The 14,496-nt window shown below is 57.5% G+C and overlaps 1 protein-coding gene across 1 annotated transcript; it reads right to left on the reverse strand.

Moving 5' to 3' along the window:
• Positions 1-3,934: 3,934 nt before the first annotated feature.
• CEL (carboxyl ester lipase) lies at positions 3,935-13,039 on the reverse strand. Its single transcript, XM_061156154.1, has 11 exons — positions 12,932-13,039; positions 10,694-10,844; positions 10,494-10,616; positions 10,089-10,286; positions 9,367-9,497; positions 9,099-9,206; positions 8,882-8,999; positions 6,683-6,869; positions 5,985-6,188; positions 4,595-4,795; positions 3,935-4,299 (listed from the first exon to the last, which is right to left on the reverse strand). Exons 1-11 carry the CDS (start codon positions 12,995-12,997, stop codon positions 3,984-3,986), a joined length of 1,803 nt encoding a protein of 600 aa, XP_061012137.1. The 5' UTR covers positions 12,998-13,039; the 3' UTR covers positions 3,935-3,983.
• Between the last annotated feature and the right edge of the window lie 1,457 nt (positions 13,040-14,496).

The following is a 14,496-nucleotide window of genomic DNA, read 5'->3' on the forward strand; positions in this document are numbered from 1 at the left end:
AGAGCGGCCACCGCGATGGGTACCCCGGGCCCACAGCGGACAGGAGCCCCCACTCGCCACAACTAGAGAGCAGCCCGAGCAAGCAGCGAAGGCCCAGCGCAGCCAACAATTAAATACATAAAATTTTAATAAAAGGTAGAAATTCCGAAAAGAAACCAGATGGAGATTCTGGTGCTGAAAAGTACAGTACCTGAAGTGAAAAGCTCACTAGAGGGGTTCCCTGGCAGATTTGAGTAGGCAGAAGAAAGAATCCGTGAACTTGAAGTTAACAATTCATTGACCAGAGAAGTAGTCATCTATTTTGTGTTACCTGAACGTTATTGACCAGAGACATTTCAATATGCACTTACGTGACAAACCGCCGGCCACAGTGTTCATTTCGGCAAAAATCCCCTGGTCAGTAATGTGTTATAGCAATTGAAGTTATTCTGTCTGAGGAGCAGAAAGGAGAAAGAAGGAAGAAAATTGAACAGCCTCAGAGGGACTTTGGCAACACCATCAAATGTAACAACATATGCGTAGTGAGAGTCCCAGAAGAAGCGATTATTTGAAGAAATAATGGCTGAAAACATCTCAACTTTAACAAAAGACATAAATCTACGCATTAAGAAGCTCAATGAACTCCAAGCAAGATAAACTCAGAGAGCCACACAAAGCACGTTACTACACAGTTGTTGAAAGACAAAGAGGAGATCTTGAAAGTAGCAAGAAAGAAACAGTCCTGTGGAAGGGCTGTCCCCAATAAGATTAACAGCTGACTTTTTTCATCAGAAACCATGACAACCAGGTGGCAGTGAAATAACATATTTCAAATGTTGAAAGAAAAAGAATTCTATATCCAGTAAACTATCCTTTAAGGGTAAAAGGAAATCAAGATGTTTCCAGATAAGCAAAGTTACCGGAGTTTGTTATGAATAGTCCTGCCTACAAGAAATTCTAAAGGGAGCCCTTTAGGCCAAATGAAAAAGCCCTAGACAGTAACTCAAAGCCATGTGAAAAAGTAAAGAACACTAGGAGAAGTAACGAATTGGTAATTCTAAAAGCCTTTATTGTTGACTTTCGTTTGTACCTTTTTTCCCTATATGATTTAAAATGCAAACTCAGGGACTCCTGGTGGTCCAGTGGTTAAGACTCCACGCTCCCAATGAAGGGGTCCAGGTTTGACCCCTGGCCAGGGAGTCAGCTCCCACACGTCTCAAGGGAAGAGCAAAGATTCTGAGGGCTGCAGCTAAGACCTGGCGCAGGCAAAGAAACAAATATTTTTTTAAAAAGAAAATTGCCTTGAGACAAATGAAAACAAGAGCAAAGCGAACAAAACTTACGGGATACAGAAAAAGTAGTGCAAAGAGGGAATTTTACAGCTTTCCACGCCTGCATTAAAAAATAAGACTTCAAATCAGTAACCTGACTCTACACTTAAAGAATTAGAAAAAGAGCAAACTAAACTCCAAGCTAACTGAAGGAAGAAAACGATGAAGATGGCAATGGAGAGAAACAAGAGTGTAGGGAAATGGAGAAAAGTCAACAAAACCAAACCTTGATTCTTTGGGGAAAAAATTAACGAAATGGGTGTTCAGATAACTAAAAAATGAAAGCAGGACCATCATTACCGACTTTACAGAAAGAAGGATTATAAGAGAATACTAGGACTTGCCTGGCAGTCCCGTGGTTAAGAATCTGCCTGCCAATGCAGGGGACACAGGTTCGATCCTTGGTCCAGGAAGATCCCACGTGCCACGCACGGGGTAACTTCAGTTTTTGTGCTCCACAACCAGTGAGCCTGAGCTCCAAGGACTGGAACCCTTGGAGCTGCAGCCCATAGGATGGCTGCGTTCTTTGTCCATGTGTATGTTGTGGTCACGTCACGGGGAGATGGGAGGCTTGACCCTTTTCTGTGGGGAAGGCTGAAAGATGAGGCATGGGGGGCAGGGGATGCCCCCAAGACTGCCAACCCACAGGCACGCTCGGGCACAGCCTTGCCCATGAAATACCGAAGCACCACATCTCATCAGGGTGGTGAATGGACTCTGACCAGCGCTCCCTCGCGTGTCCCCTCCTGGCTGCACCCTAATAGGAGTTAAAGGGTCACCTCTTGACCCAGCAGGGAGACTCCAGGACCCTGGACAGGCCTCTAGCCTGCACCTTGGTAAGTATTTTCTGCTTCATACCCTGGAGAAAGCCTGGAAAGGCAACAGCCCGACGAATTACGAGGCGTCCCTGTGGCTGCAAGTGTCACCCAGACACATGGCCAGGCTCGCTTCTGCCTGGCCATGTCTGTGCAGTGCAGGGTCTGAGCACATATCCTGACGTGGCCCAGCCCTCCGGGGACGTGATTTCCTGCATGACAGGCATGGCTGAGCTGTCCCCCAGCGAGGGAGGGAAGTGCCACGTCGCAGGATGGCCCAGGCCCCGAGGAGGCTCCTGAGAACAGACCCCGCAGGTAGAAACACTTTGCGAGGTCATGTGAGTGTTTATGTGACAGAGGCGGATAGATGGCATCCTTGGCTCCATCAGCTGAGAGCAGGGATGGCCCCCAGGAGAGCCCACACTGGGGGCATCTCAGTCTTTCATACCTGAGAGCCCTGGACTGACCAGGAAGCCCAGCGCAGACAAAGTGGTCATGGGCCAGGCTGGTCTGCTCCTTGGGGGGCCGGGTTTGCCCCTTGTTCAACTCTGCTGCCTGGGGCCCAGTCCAGGCTCAGCCCGCCACTGTGGCTGGCGAGTGTTGAGGTGGTCCAAGGGCGGGTTGGAAAAGAATCTCCAGACACGGAGCATTTCAGAAGGGAGTGGACTTATTGAGAACAAGGAGCAGAGATCAAGTGGGCACAGTGAGCACAGTGACGTCCTGACAGATCAGGGAAGAGCCGACAGTTTTCCTGAGCTAATAGCCAAGTCTTAGAGCCTCGAGACAAGATTCCTGCCGGAAGGTTGGCATTAGGTGATTGGTTGGGGTGCTAAAGGGCGCTTACCGGAGTGGGCATCTTTGCCTAAGGGGGAGTCAGGAAGAAGCTTGTTAGTGACCATCAGGGGCCTTTGGCAAGTTATGAAGGGGCTCAGTCGGCTTCGGCGGTGGTCTTGGTCCTGGGCTCTGCTTCTGGGCCTTGCTGCAAGGTCTCACACCTGCGGCCTCGGGGGCAGGACTCTCCAGGGAGGGAGCCTGGGGCTGGCAGCCGGCGCGGCTGCCCCACGCGCCCACCCAGGACCCTGGCATCGGTGGTCCCTCACCCCCACCCCACAGCGACCACAGGACGGTCGAGGGGAGGGGAGAGAGGGAGCCCCCGGCCTTGTTGCAAGCACTGCCTTTGGAGTCTCTGCGTTTGACTCCTGCTCTGATGTCCTCGGGCACATGCGCAGGCCGGATTCCCAGCGGCGGAGACGACCCTGACTCTGCCCTCTGCCTCTCACCCCCACCACGGGGCACAGCCCCACGTGCGTTCCTCTTGCGCCCTCTGCTCCTGTCCTTCCGATGCGATGCTCTGTCCTCATGGACGTGGAGCCACCTGGAGGCAGAATCCGATTCTCTCCCCCAGACTGTGGTTAGAACACCGTGGTCTCTCCCCACGTCCCAGAGGACCTGACGCCAGAGGCGGGGGTCTCTTGCAGAGCCCAGTTTTTCTCTTGGCTGCAGCCCCGCCCACCCTCGGGAGCAGAGCCCAGCGCCCAGGACCGGGCAGCCTTTCATGGGCGGGGTCCACACCTGAGTCCCAGTCCTGGCCTGATGCTTCACTTCTATAGACCTGTTTCCTCCTCTTTAAAGAGGATGATCCTGTTGGCTATCTGGGCTCGAGAGCTGACGGATGGGGGGAATTCCTTGGGCCAGACGCCTGGGGCTTGTGATAACTGAAGACCCCCTTTTCCTCCCGCTGAGTCTTGGGAGCAAAAAGAAACACCAGACAGAGATGGTTGAGGCTTTATTCAGGAGGCACTTGGGAGGGAAGGTGGGTGCTGGGGTCTCACCCTGTGGCCTCTGGAGGCCAAGGACTTTAGAAGCCAATGACGACGGGCATCTGAGCCACCTCAGAGTCACCCGCGGAGGGTTCGGTGGCGGCCTCGGAGTTGTCCGCAGGGGGCACAGGGCTGGCCTCAGAGTTGTCCACGGGAGGCACCAGGCTGGCCCCCTCTCCAGTCACCGTGGGCAGGGCCTGGTAGGTCTGGGTCCAGAACTGCAGGTAGTTGGTCCTCAGGTGCAGCTTCATAGAGTTGCTGTCCATCTGCTTGTTGATTTCCAGGTAGTTGCCATCTTCCAGGGTGTAGGGATCCCAGTTTGTGGGCACCGACGAGTGGCCCGTGTTAGGGTCCCTGCAGAGTGAGAAAAAAGGCTGGGTGGCTGGGTGGGGCCAGGGGGCCCACAGGAGGCTGGAGAGCCCCATCCCCCACTCCCCTGGGCCATCTTCCACCCTCTGCCCCAGGGGCCTGTACCTGTCTCCCGGGTGCTGGCTGGGCACGTGAACCTCCTGGGGGCCAGCCAGGAGACCTTGGCCTCACACGGATGGGGTGCCCCGGGCTCAGGGAGGGTAAGCGTTTAAGGGAACAGGGACTGAACCCCCAGCCTGCAGGGTGATGTGGACAGAGGCTGTCCCCACCTCTGCCTTACCCAGTTCTGGCAAAGTTGGTCCAGTAGGCGATCATGGCCTTGGAGACAGTCCTGTCTTGGGCCCGGTAGCCCAGGGGGGTGGCGAAGGGCTTCCCGAAGACGTACTGGAGGTCATCGGCATGGTCAGCCCCCATCCACTTGGGGTAGACTAGGGGCATCCGAGACGGGTGGGAGAACAGGTAGGTGTAGGTGTTGGCGCTCCTGAGGAGGGAGGGGAGACCGCCCAGGTTGGCAGTGTGCCCACCTGGGGCCACCCACCCAGGACATGGGCCCTAGGGGGAGGCCGTGGGGGAGTAGGGAACGGTCTGGACAATTCTCACAAGACTCAGGAAGGGGAATTCCCTGGCAGCCCAGTGGTTAGGAATCAGCGCTTTCACTGCCAAGGGCACAGGTTCAATACCTGATTGGGGAACTGAATCCTGCAAACTATGCATTAAGTCCAAAATAAATACATAAATAAATAAAAATTTAAAAAAAAAAAAGAGGAAGGATCTGGATCTTTTCACCCGGGAGAAGAAAAACTGTGGCCAAGCATTTGACTTCGTGGATTCTACAGTTTCAAGTGCATTTACACTTGGTCTGCACCAACTGTATAGAGGCATCTTCCTTCGTAATTCAGTATAAAGAAAGATTGCTTTTCTCTGCACATGAATCTGTATTCTTGATTTGTGTGCCCTCAGCTGTTTCCTTTTGGCCTTGACTGATAGGAAGCTCTGAGCCAAATTTATTGCCGAGTTTTCATCCTAGATTTCTGTGTGTGTGTGCTCAGTCATGTCTGACCCTGCGACCCCATGGACGACTCTGTCCCTGGGGATTCTCCAGGCAAGACTGCTGGAGAGGGTTGCCATTCCTTCCTCCCGGAGATCTTCCCGACCCAGGGATCGAACATGTGTCTCCCGTATTGGCAGGCGGATTCTTTACCACTGTGCCACCTGGGTTCTAGGTGAAATTTTATCTTCCTACTTTTTAAGCACCCCTAGCTAATTTTTCATTTTCGTTGGCTATTATCACATGGAGGGTTTAAAAGTGGCCGCAGGCTTGTTCTGAAAGTTGTCAAATTCGAAACCCACCGCAGAGAACATCACCCAGTGGCCCCGCCTTCCAGACAGCCTGCGGATGGAAGGCCGACTCAAGGACTTTCTGATGGGGAGGGCCAAGGGGTGTAGCGTGCAGACCTGACCTGGACCGGGAGTCACAGGAGGGTTCGGTGAAGCCCCCGAGCCGAGGCTTGGAGGAGGGGCACTCTCAGGCCTGGCAGACAGCGCAGGCACAAGTAGGAACCGAGCCTGGATTTCCCAGGCCTCTGGACACCTGGGAGCTGCCCGCCACGAGGCCTCACCAGGAAGGTGTTTGGGATCCCTGGTGGGCCACCCCCACCCACCCTCCTCACTTGGCGTTGCTCTTGTGCTGGGCCACGGCCATCTTCGTGGGCATCAGGAAGAGGATGTCGGTCTCCAGGTCCACCATGGTCTTCTTCCTGGTCTCCTGGGACGAGTCCTGGGCCCAGGGCTCGGTGTACGCCTCGTACGTGGCATTGGCACCTCTGAGTCCCTTGGTGACAGTGAGTCCGCTGACCAGCTTATAGAAGTCCTCCCTGCAGACACCAAACAGGCACTGGACCCTCCACCCTGTGCCCACAGGAGGGTATCTGCCACCCTGTGACTGCAAGATCGAACCAGTCACTCCTCAAGGAAATCAACCCTGACTATTCGCTGGAAGGACTGATGCTGAAGCTGAAGCTCCAGTACTTTGGCCACCTGATGTGAAGAGCCGACTCATTGGAAAAGACCCTGATGCTGGGAAAGATTGAAGGAGGGAGGAGAAGGGGATGACCGAGGATGAGATGGTTGGATGGCATCACTGACTCGATGGACAGGAGTTTGAGCAAGCTCCAGGAGATGGTGAAGGACAGGGAAGCCTAGCATGCAGCAGTCCATGGGGTTGCAGAGTCAGACATGACCAAGCAACTGAGCACCAGTAACACCAATGCAGCAGAGGGCCACGGACAGCCCCTCACCACCATCATGGTGCCGACCCTCATTCGGCTGACGCCACCCCCTCCACACCCCCTCCACTTCCCCAGCTTACTCCGTGACGTCCCGTGTGTTGCTGTTGATGGCTGGCACGTCGAGCCCAACGAAGAGGTGGCCGTCCATGTCGTTGGTGCCTGCTATGTAGTCGATGTCCGCAGCGTTGGCGTACAGGTTGATGGGGTCATCAGGAATGAAGTCTCCATCGATGACGGGGACGAAGGATAGATAGTGCAGCTTGGGGTCTGGGGGCGAAGAGCAGCAGGTTCTCAAACCTTCCAGTACCCACCTGCCCCTCCCCCAGACCTCGGGGGCAGGAACTGACTCCATCCGGAGGCCACCAAGGAGCTGCACCTCCTTGGATGGAGATCGGGGTACCTCGGCTTCAGGATTATTGACCTTCTGACCCCTTCATTCTGTGTCGTGGGGGCGCAGTCCTGAGCAGTGTAGAGTGTTAGCAGCCTCCCTGACCTTGACCCACTAGACGCCAGAGGTGCCCCCTCCCCAGCTGCAGCCACCAGAACCGTCTGCAGGCTCTGCCCACGTTCCCTGGGCACAGAATCACCCAGGACGAGAACCACTGGTCCAGGCGCCAGGCCTGTCCTCTCACTGCAACCTGATGCCCTTCTCCTGTCCCTGTTCGCTTACCCTCTTAAATCAAGGAGGAGGAAAGTCTGGAAATCCTGGAGGGGACCGTTGGAGAGAGACGTGCCCCCTCTCAGTGGTGGGTTCCAGTGTGTAAGCCAGAGGCAGTGCGAGACCCCTGAAGTGGCCCCAAAAGGCTTGTATGCCCTGCCACCATTAGGCCTGGCCCGTTTTCCCTCCAATTCAGCTCAAAAGAAAATACAGTCGCATTTCTGCAAATCCATGAGTATTGTTACCAGGACACCAATATCCAAGTGCTCAAGTCTCTTATATAAAATGGTACACTATTTGCATACAATCTACCAACATCTCCCCGTGTATGTATGTGTGTGTGGCGCCTCTGTCCATGGGATTATCCTGGCAGGAATACTGGAGTGGGTTGCTATTTCCTTCTCCAGGGGATCTTCCCAACCGAGGGATCGAACCCCCATCTCCTGCATTGGCATGCAGATTCTTTACCACTGAGCTACCTGGGAAACCCCCATCCTCCCATATACTTTAAATCATTTCTAGATGACTTTTAATACCTAATGCAAAGTAAACACTATGTAAATAATTGTGAATGCTATGCAAATGTTATGCAAATAGTTGCAGGGGGTGGGAGTGAAAGTGAAAGTTGTTCAGTCATGTCCGACTTTTTGCGTGTCTGACTGCCATGGAATTCTCCAGGCCAGAATACTGGAGTGGATAGCCGTTCCCTTCTCCAGGGGATCTTCCCCACCCGGGGATTGAATCCAGGTCTCCAGCATTGCAGGCAGATTCTTAACCAGCTGAGCCACCAGGGACGCCCAAGAATACTGGAGTGGGTAGTCTATCCCTTCTCCATCAGATCTTCCTGACCCAGGAATTGAACCAGGGTCTCCTGCATTGCAGGCGGATTCTTTACAGAACTATCAGAAAAGCCCTGCGGTGGTGGGGGGTGGGGGCGGTGGTGGGGGGCGGGGAGCCAATTCAAGTTTTGCTTTTTGGAACTTCCTGGAATTTCTTTTTAATGTTTTCGGTCTGCAGTTGCTTGACTCCCCAGATGGGGAACTGTCAGATATGAAGTTGGTCTGCATCTTGGGCCAAAATGTTTACGTAGCACTTATGGTTTACTTCACATTAGGTCCAGATGCAAACCGTGGGTCCCACTGCACTTTGCCTTAAAAGGAGTAAGAGAGAATGATTGCTTTCTGGGTTGATGAGATTGACACTTTCAGGATTTTGCTGCTGGGCCCCCCTGGCCTTCCTGGGGTACAGAGCAGCAGAGCTGGAAGGGAAATGCTACAGCAGGTGTTCAGGAGATGTTTGCTGAATTCATGAGTGGAGGAAAGAATGAATGCTTATCTAGTGCAGAGGCTCTCTTGATCTAGGGTCCATAAATCTGCTGAAAATCATGTACGAATGACCGACCGCCTATGTGTACATGGTTGGGGATGGGGCCCAAACTGTTGTCCAAGGGGTCATGACCCACCAAAGACAAGAGGAAAGACTCCTCCCCCCAGAGGCCTACCAGGGCGGTGGTGGCAACGAGGTGTGTGGGGACGCCGGCGAGCTGGCAACAGAGCCGGGATGAGATCCGGTACCCGGGGGGGAGCCCCCGGCCCCCCAGCCCCCAGCAGCCCCTACTCACATTCCGTGGTTCCCAGGGGCAGCTTATAGGCCAGCGTCAGGGCACGGGGGTCGGTGATCTTCAGACACCCGGCCATCTTGCTGGTATCATCCACAGGGCAGCCCACCTTCTCTGCGATCTGGGGTTGGGGAGAGAGAGTGCGTGCTCAGGGCGCTGGGCACAGGGTCCAGAAGAGAGTGGGAAGGAGGGAGGCCGCTCCCCAACAGTGCCCCCTTACCTTTTTGGCCCAGAAGAGGGGGTTCTCCTGGATGGCCCAGGGGCACAGACCCACGCCACTCTGGCTGATGGCTCGCTTGATGAGGCCCTTGTTGTGGGGAGAGAGGGTCTGCAATACAGAGAGGTCCTGTCACCTCCCACGCCCACCTGTCTGCAGGGCTCGGCCAGGGACACTCCCACGGCGGCGCCCGTCAGCCTTGCTTCTCCCCGTCACCATCAACTCCGTCCCACTCCTCTGAGGGCAGCAACCCTTTTAGGGGCCCCCAAACCTGCAGAGAGACGCTGGCGCCTCCAGCCGACTCCCCAAAGAGGGTGATGTTGTCGGGGTCCCCCCCGAAGGCCTCAATGTTCCTCTTCACCCAGGCAATGGCCATATGCTGATCCCAAAGGCCGTAGTTACCTGCGGGCGGCAGGGGTGGAGGGGGCTTCATCAGGGGGCTTCACCTGGATGCCAGGGGCCTGGCCCACACTAGGCGCACAGTCCGTGTGGGTGGGATGAGATCGTCCCCGACGGCGTGGAGACCCTCTCCAGCCCCAGGGTGGTGCGTGGTGTGTCCCCAGGAGGCTGGGTGAGCAGGTGCTGGGGGAGGGGTGGGTCTCAGGCCGGGGAAGGGGAGCTGGAGGCCCAGGGCTCAGCTCTTTTCTGTCCGGCCAGAGTCCCTCCTGCCATCCGGGGACTTCTGTGTGGCCCCCCCGCCCCGAGGTGCCGCCTGGCTGTGCCCGCTCCTGTCTCCCTGTGGCTCCCACCCCCACGTCTCTTGGGGTCTGGCCAGCTGGCCGGCGGCCTCTTCTCTTTCGCTTCAGCTGCCAAGCGGCTCCTGTGTCTCATGGTCCAGCGCCAGCCCACCTCATTGAGCAGATGGGAGGCTGGGCCCTTTCTAGGCGGCTGTGGGGAGTTATCTGGGGACGAAGGATGCTGAGGGGCGTCCCCTCTGGGCTCAGAGCTCAGGGCCCAGGCACCTTGGCTCCCCTGGCCCGGTGCCCGGCAGACCTGGCAGGTTGGCGTCCCCGGTGCTGAGAAAGCCCAGGGGCCCGACGCGGTAGTTGAAAGTGACCACGATGACGTTGCCCCGCGTGGCGATCTCCTCCCCGTCGTAGAGGTAGTTGCTGAGAAAGTTGGCCCCATGTCCGGACCCCATGAGGAAGGCACCTCCGTAGATCCAGATCATGACGGGCAGGTCATGGGAGACTGAGGGGGAGGGGAAGCAGGCTCTGTGATGTCAGATACACCCCTCCGACACCCCCACGCCCCTCCCACTTCCTTCCCATCCCCCCGACCCAGTCCGATCTGTGCTGATGTCAGGAAGTTCAGCTCTGGATCCCCCAGACACAACCCAGGGGCCGGACCCAGGCCTCTGGCTGCCTGGGGAGGTGGAGGGCGTGGGGGGGAACGGACCTTCCTTCCTGCCCTGGGGGACCCAGATGTTAAGGTAGAGGCAGTCCTCATTTCCATAGGTGCTGTCCTGGGTGAGGGTGGCCTGCAGGCACCGTTTCTTGAAGTCCTTGGCCTTCAGGGTCCCTGCGGGTGGCCGGAGGGGCTAGCGTGAGGGTGGGCCCCCCAGCCTCGGGACCCGGCCCGCCCTCGCCTGCTCCCACCTTGCCAGCCGGGGTGTCGCTCAGCCTTCTCCAGGGCCTTGGGGGCGGCGGCGAAGGGGATGCCCTTGAAGATGTCGACAGAGTCGCCAAAGAGGCTCAGCTTCTTGTTGACGCCCTCCACGAAGCCGCCTTCTGTGTACACGGAGCCCAGCTGGCCGGGGAGGGGAGAGTTCAGGGGAGCTCTGGCTGGCGGACCCCCGGAGGAGGATAGCCCCCCTGCAGTCTCCGGCTTCCCAGAGGTTCCCCCGAGACAGCTTCAAGGAAGGGCCCTCCTGCATCTGGGACCGAGACCCCTGCCACCTGCTCACATTATTGGAAGAGCTGGTTCACTCCCCACCCCACCCCACACCTACCCCCGGGGTGTTCTGCTCCCTGAATCTCAGAGGAGGCTGGTTCAAGCCATGTGTCCTCACTCAGGGAAGCATTCCAAGAAGGCTAGGACAGGTGGGGTGGAGGTTTGGCTTCTCACCATGGCTGCCCGTGACCTTGAGCCTCGGTTTACCCGCCTGTAAGATGAGTGGCAACACTATCCCCCCCTCGTGGCCTGTTGGCTTGTCCAGCTGTCGGCAGTGGTTGGCGCCCCAGGGCCGCCGAATGGTTCACGCCCAGCAGTAAACTCCCTGATCAGCAGGCCCTTCTTCCTCCTGCCCTCATCTCCCCCTCGATTGAGTCCCCTCAAATCCTCACAGCCCCTGTGCGCCAAGCCAGGAAAGACCCCTGCCTCCTCCCCAAGGTTGCCAGATGGGCCAATGTGTCCAGCCCTCACCGGCGTCCTGGGTGCTGGCGCCCATCAACCCACTTTTCCTGAAGGAAGCTGAGGCTTTCCTGTTTGGAGTCACTGCTGGGCAGCTCCTGTCTGACCGCAGAGCCAGACCCTTCTCTCCCAGGGCTTTGCCCCCCTGATCTGGGGGTGGGGGGCGCAGGTCCGGGCTTCCTGGATCTCACCTGAACTAGGTTCCAGGTGGGCGAGAGCAGGCCAGCCCCACGTCCCAGGCCTGGACGGATCCCAGCCGCCCTGTGATCTAAGTCTGGGCTAGGAGGGGCCCCCTGCCTCACTGGGGCAGGGGGAGCAAAGTTCCAGGCCGGCTGGAACTGCGGAGGAAGGAGCTGGAAGAAGTGCCTGCCGGCTGCCCTGGGAGCTGGGTCCCTGTCTCTCCCATCCCTCCATGCTCTAGGCGTGTTTCCTGAACAGCCTCCCCGGCTGCTGGGAGAGGACAGTCGGGGACTAGGGGTCGACAGCTCTGTGTGACCGAGGCCGGCCTGAAGGCCCCGCATGGTGGACAGGGCCTGGGGACCCTGGCCGTGGCGGCAGCCTGGGGAGGGGTGTCGCTGGCTGCTGGCGCAGCACAGAGGAAACCAGAGTCCCTTCAGCCCCCAGAAAAGAACCCCCCGGAAGGAGAGGGGCAAAAGGTGCCCAGGACCAGGGCCTGAAGCCCTAGGCAGCAGGGGTCTGAGGAGCAGGCTGAGCGGTGGAGGGACCAGCCTGGTGGGGGGCTGGGGCCCCTGACCAGAGCCCTGCCGGAGCACCCACACCATCTGCAGGTGGCCGTTGGCTCCGTCCTGGAAGTGTCTCCCTGCCCGGGTGCTCACACCCGCAGGTCAGTGATGGAGGGCAGCAACCCCCCGGGAGGGTTGGCTGGGCCTCCTGACTTGTGTCTGGGCAGAGAAGCTGTGGCAAGCAGGTGCTAGAAGAGCAGGAGATGGAGGTTACACCGGGAGACAGACTCCAGGGTTGGACTAATGCGGGTTCCAGAGTCCTGCTTGGCTACAGTGGCTGTGTGATATGGGCAAATCGCTTGCCTGCTCTGGGCCCCTGTCACCCCTTTTGGGAAAGGGGGACCACGTTGATGTCTCTAGAGAGACGACGGAGCCAGATGGGGGTTGTGGGTCAGGTGGCTGACTTAGCAAGGTTGACCAGTTACACTTCAATTTCAAATAAACAATGATATATATATATTTAAGTCTATGTCCTAATCATTGGGTGAAACACACCAAAATTGACTCATGGTTTATGTGAAATTCCAGTTGAATTGGATATTCTGTATTTGGCAGCCCGAGTCATCCTGCTAGAAATGCAGAATAAGTGCCTGGGAGATGCTGTTAACAATGGTGGTCGGGTTCTGCCAGTGACTCTGTCTTCCCCCTGCTGGGCCCTGTCCCCAGGTTCCAGGTCTGGCTTAGTGGAGGTGAGAGGGGGATCCCTCCCCTGGCCGACCCCTTGGCTGGGCTCTCACTTACCTTCGCCGCACTCGCGACTACCAAGCAGCAGGCGAGGCCCAAGACGAGTAGCTCCCAGCGCCCCATGGTGTGCGGCTGCCTCTGTGACACCTGCCCTCGGAGCCTGCGGGTATTTATGGGGCTGGAGCCAGCCCAGAGCTGCCTGCGGAGGGACCCTTCTCCTCCTCCTGTCATTGGTCCTTCCTCCAGGCTGGCCGCACTCCAGGTGGCATACCTGGGGCCAGGGGACAGCTGCTGTTTCCAGCGGGGCTCGGGCTGGGCCAGGGTCACATGCAGACACACACAAAACACGCACACACGTGCAGGGATGGTCTGTCTTTCCCAGGGTCCGCTGCTCCCGCGTGACCTGGTCCCCACAGGGCACCTGTGCAGATGACGCCTACCTGGGAGCCCAGGCAGATGGCAGGGCGGCGGGGAGGGCAGGGGCTCAAGGACTGGAGCTTGGCTGGGCGCGCAGTGCCCTGACAGAGGACTTGCTTTTGCCCTTGGGGAAATGGGCTCGCTTTGTCCCCGTGCCCTGACTGCAGTTCAGCAGAGGCCATTTACAGGGTTTGGGCCTGACTTCTGGAACAGAGCTGGCCATGGGCTACCGGGCGGCTGGTGTGGCCCCCTGCTGGTACCCAGGGTGCTCTGGGTGTCTGTACTGGTGTGAGGCAGGGGTGGGGACTGAAGCAGCGCCAGGTCGTCACCGGGCTTTCGGCAGCACAGTGCTGGCCCAGGCGGGGACGAGACTCCGGTCCAGCCTGGAGGTTTTCCCCAAGGAAAGGGAGGGCCAGCCTTTCCAGCCACAGAGGGCCCAAGCAAAGACCCCGGGGTCACCAGCCTGTGGCCAAGACCCACAGAGACCTGCAGAAACACAGTTGGTCAAACTGCCTGTCTGCCTATCATTTCCAGCACCCAGATCTTCTGTGATGCAGAGTGAGTGGAGAGGCTGGAGAAATGTGGGAGGGGTGGGTGGCTGCAGGTGGGAGCCAGGAGTTAGGATGCTGGGAAGAAGGAACAGTGTAGGCTGGGCTGGGCCTCAGAGGTTTGAGGGATGCCGGCAATGACAGGAAGATGCACTTGGCTCACACCTTTGTCCAGCCCTCCCAGTTCTAAGAATCTGCTCTAAAGGAAGTGACTCTGAATATGGGGGAGGGGAAGCCTCCTGTGCTGGAGGAAGTTCAGTGGCAATAGAAACCAAGGCAGGCGGGGCACCCGAGAGCAAACGGTGGGCTGGGTCTAACACCAGAAGTGAGGTGGAGGAGCCTGGGCCATCACGGTGCCCAGAAGCAAGAAGGCTGGGAAGACCAGATGGTATGTCGAAGGACACAGCAGCCAGCCTGGGGCTGTTCTCAGGGCAGAGATGAGACGAGCTGGGCAGCAAAAAGCAAGACTGAGATTGATTGAAACAAACCATCACAAAGCTAAAAACGTCCCCCTGGTCATCACCAGGGCCAGAAATGAGGCCAGGGGACGAGGGTGACCACAACCCAACCTGCCGGGGTCAATCAGTGCTCGTGTCTCTGCAGGGGCCCAGCAGACACTGGAGCCTCCCAACTGCACGGGCCCATCTGAAGCTGAAT

This window comes from Dama dama, chromosome 11 (genome assembly GCF_033118175.1).
Source record: "Dama dama isolate Ldn47 chromosome 11, ASM3311817v1, whole genome shotgun sequence".
In the NCBI taxonomy this organism is placed as follows: Eukaryota; Metazoa; Chordata; class Mammalia; order Artiodactyla; family Cervidae; genus Dama; species Dama dama.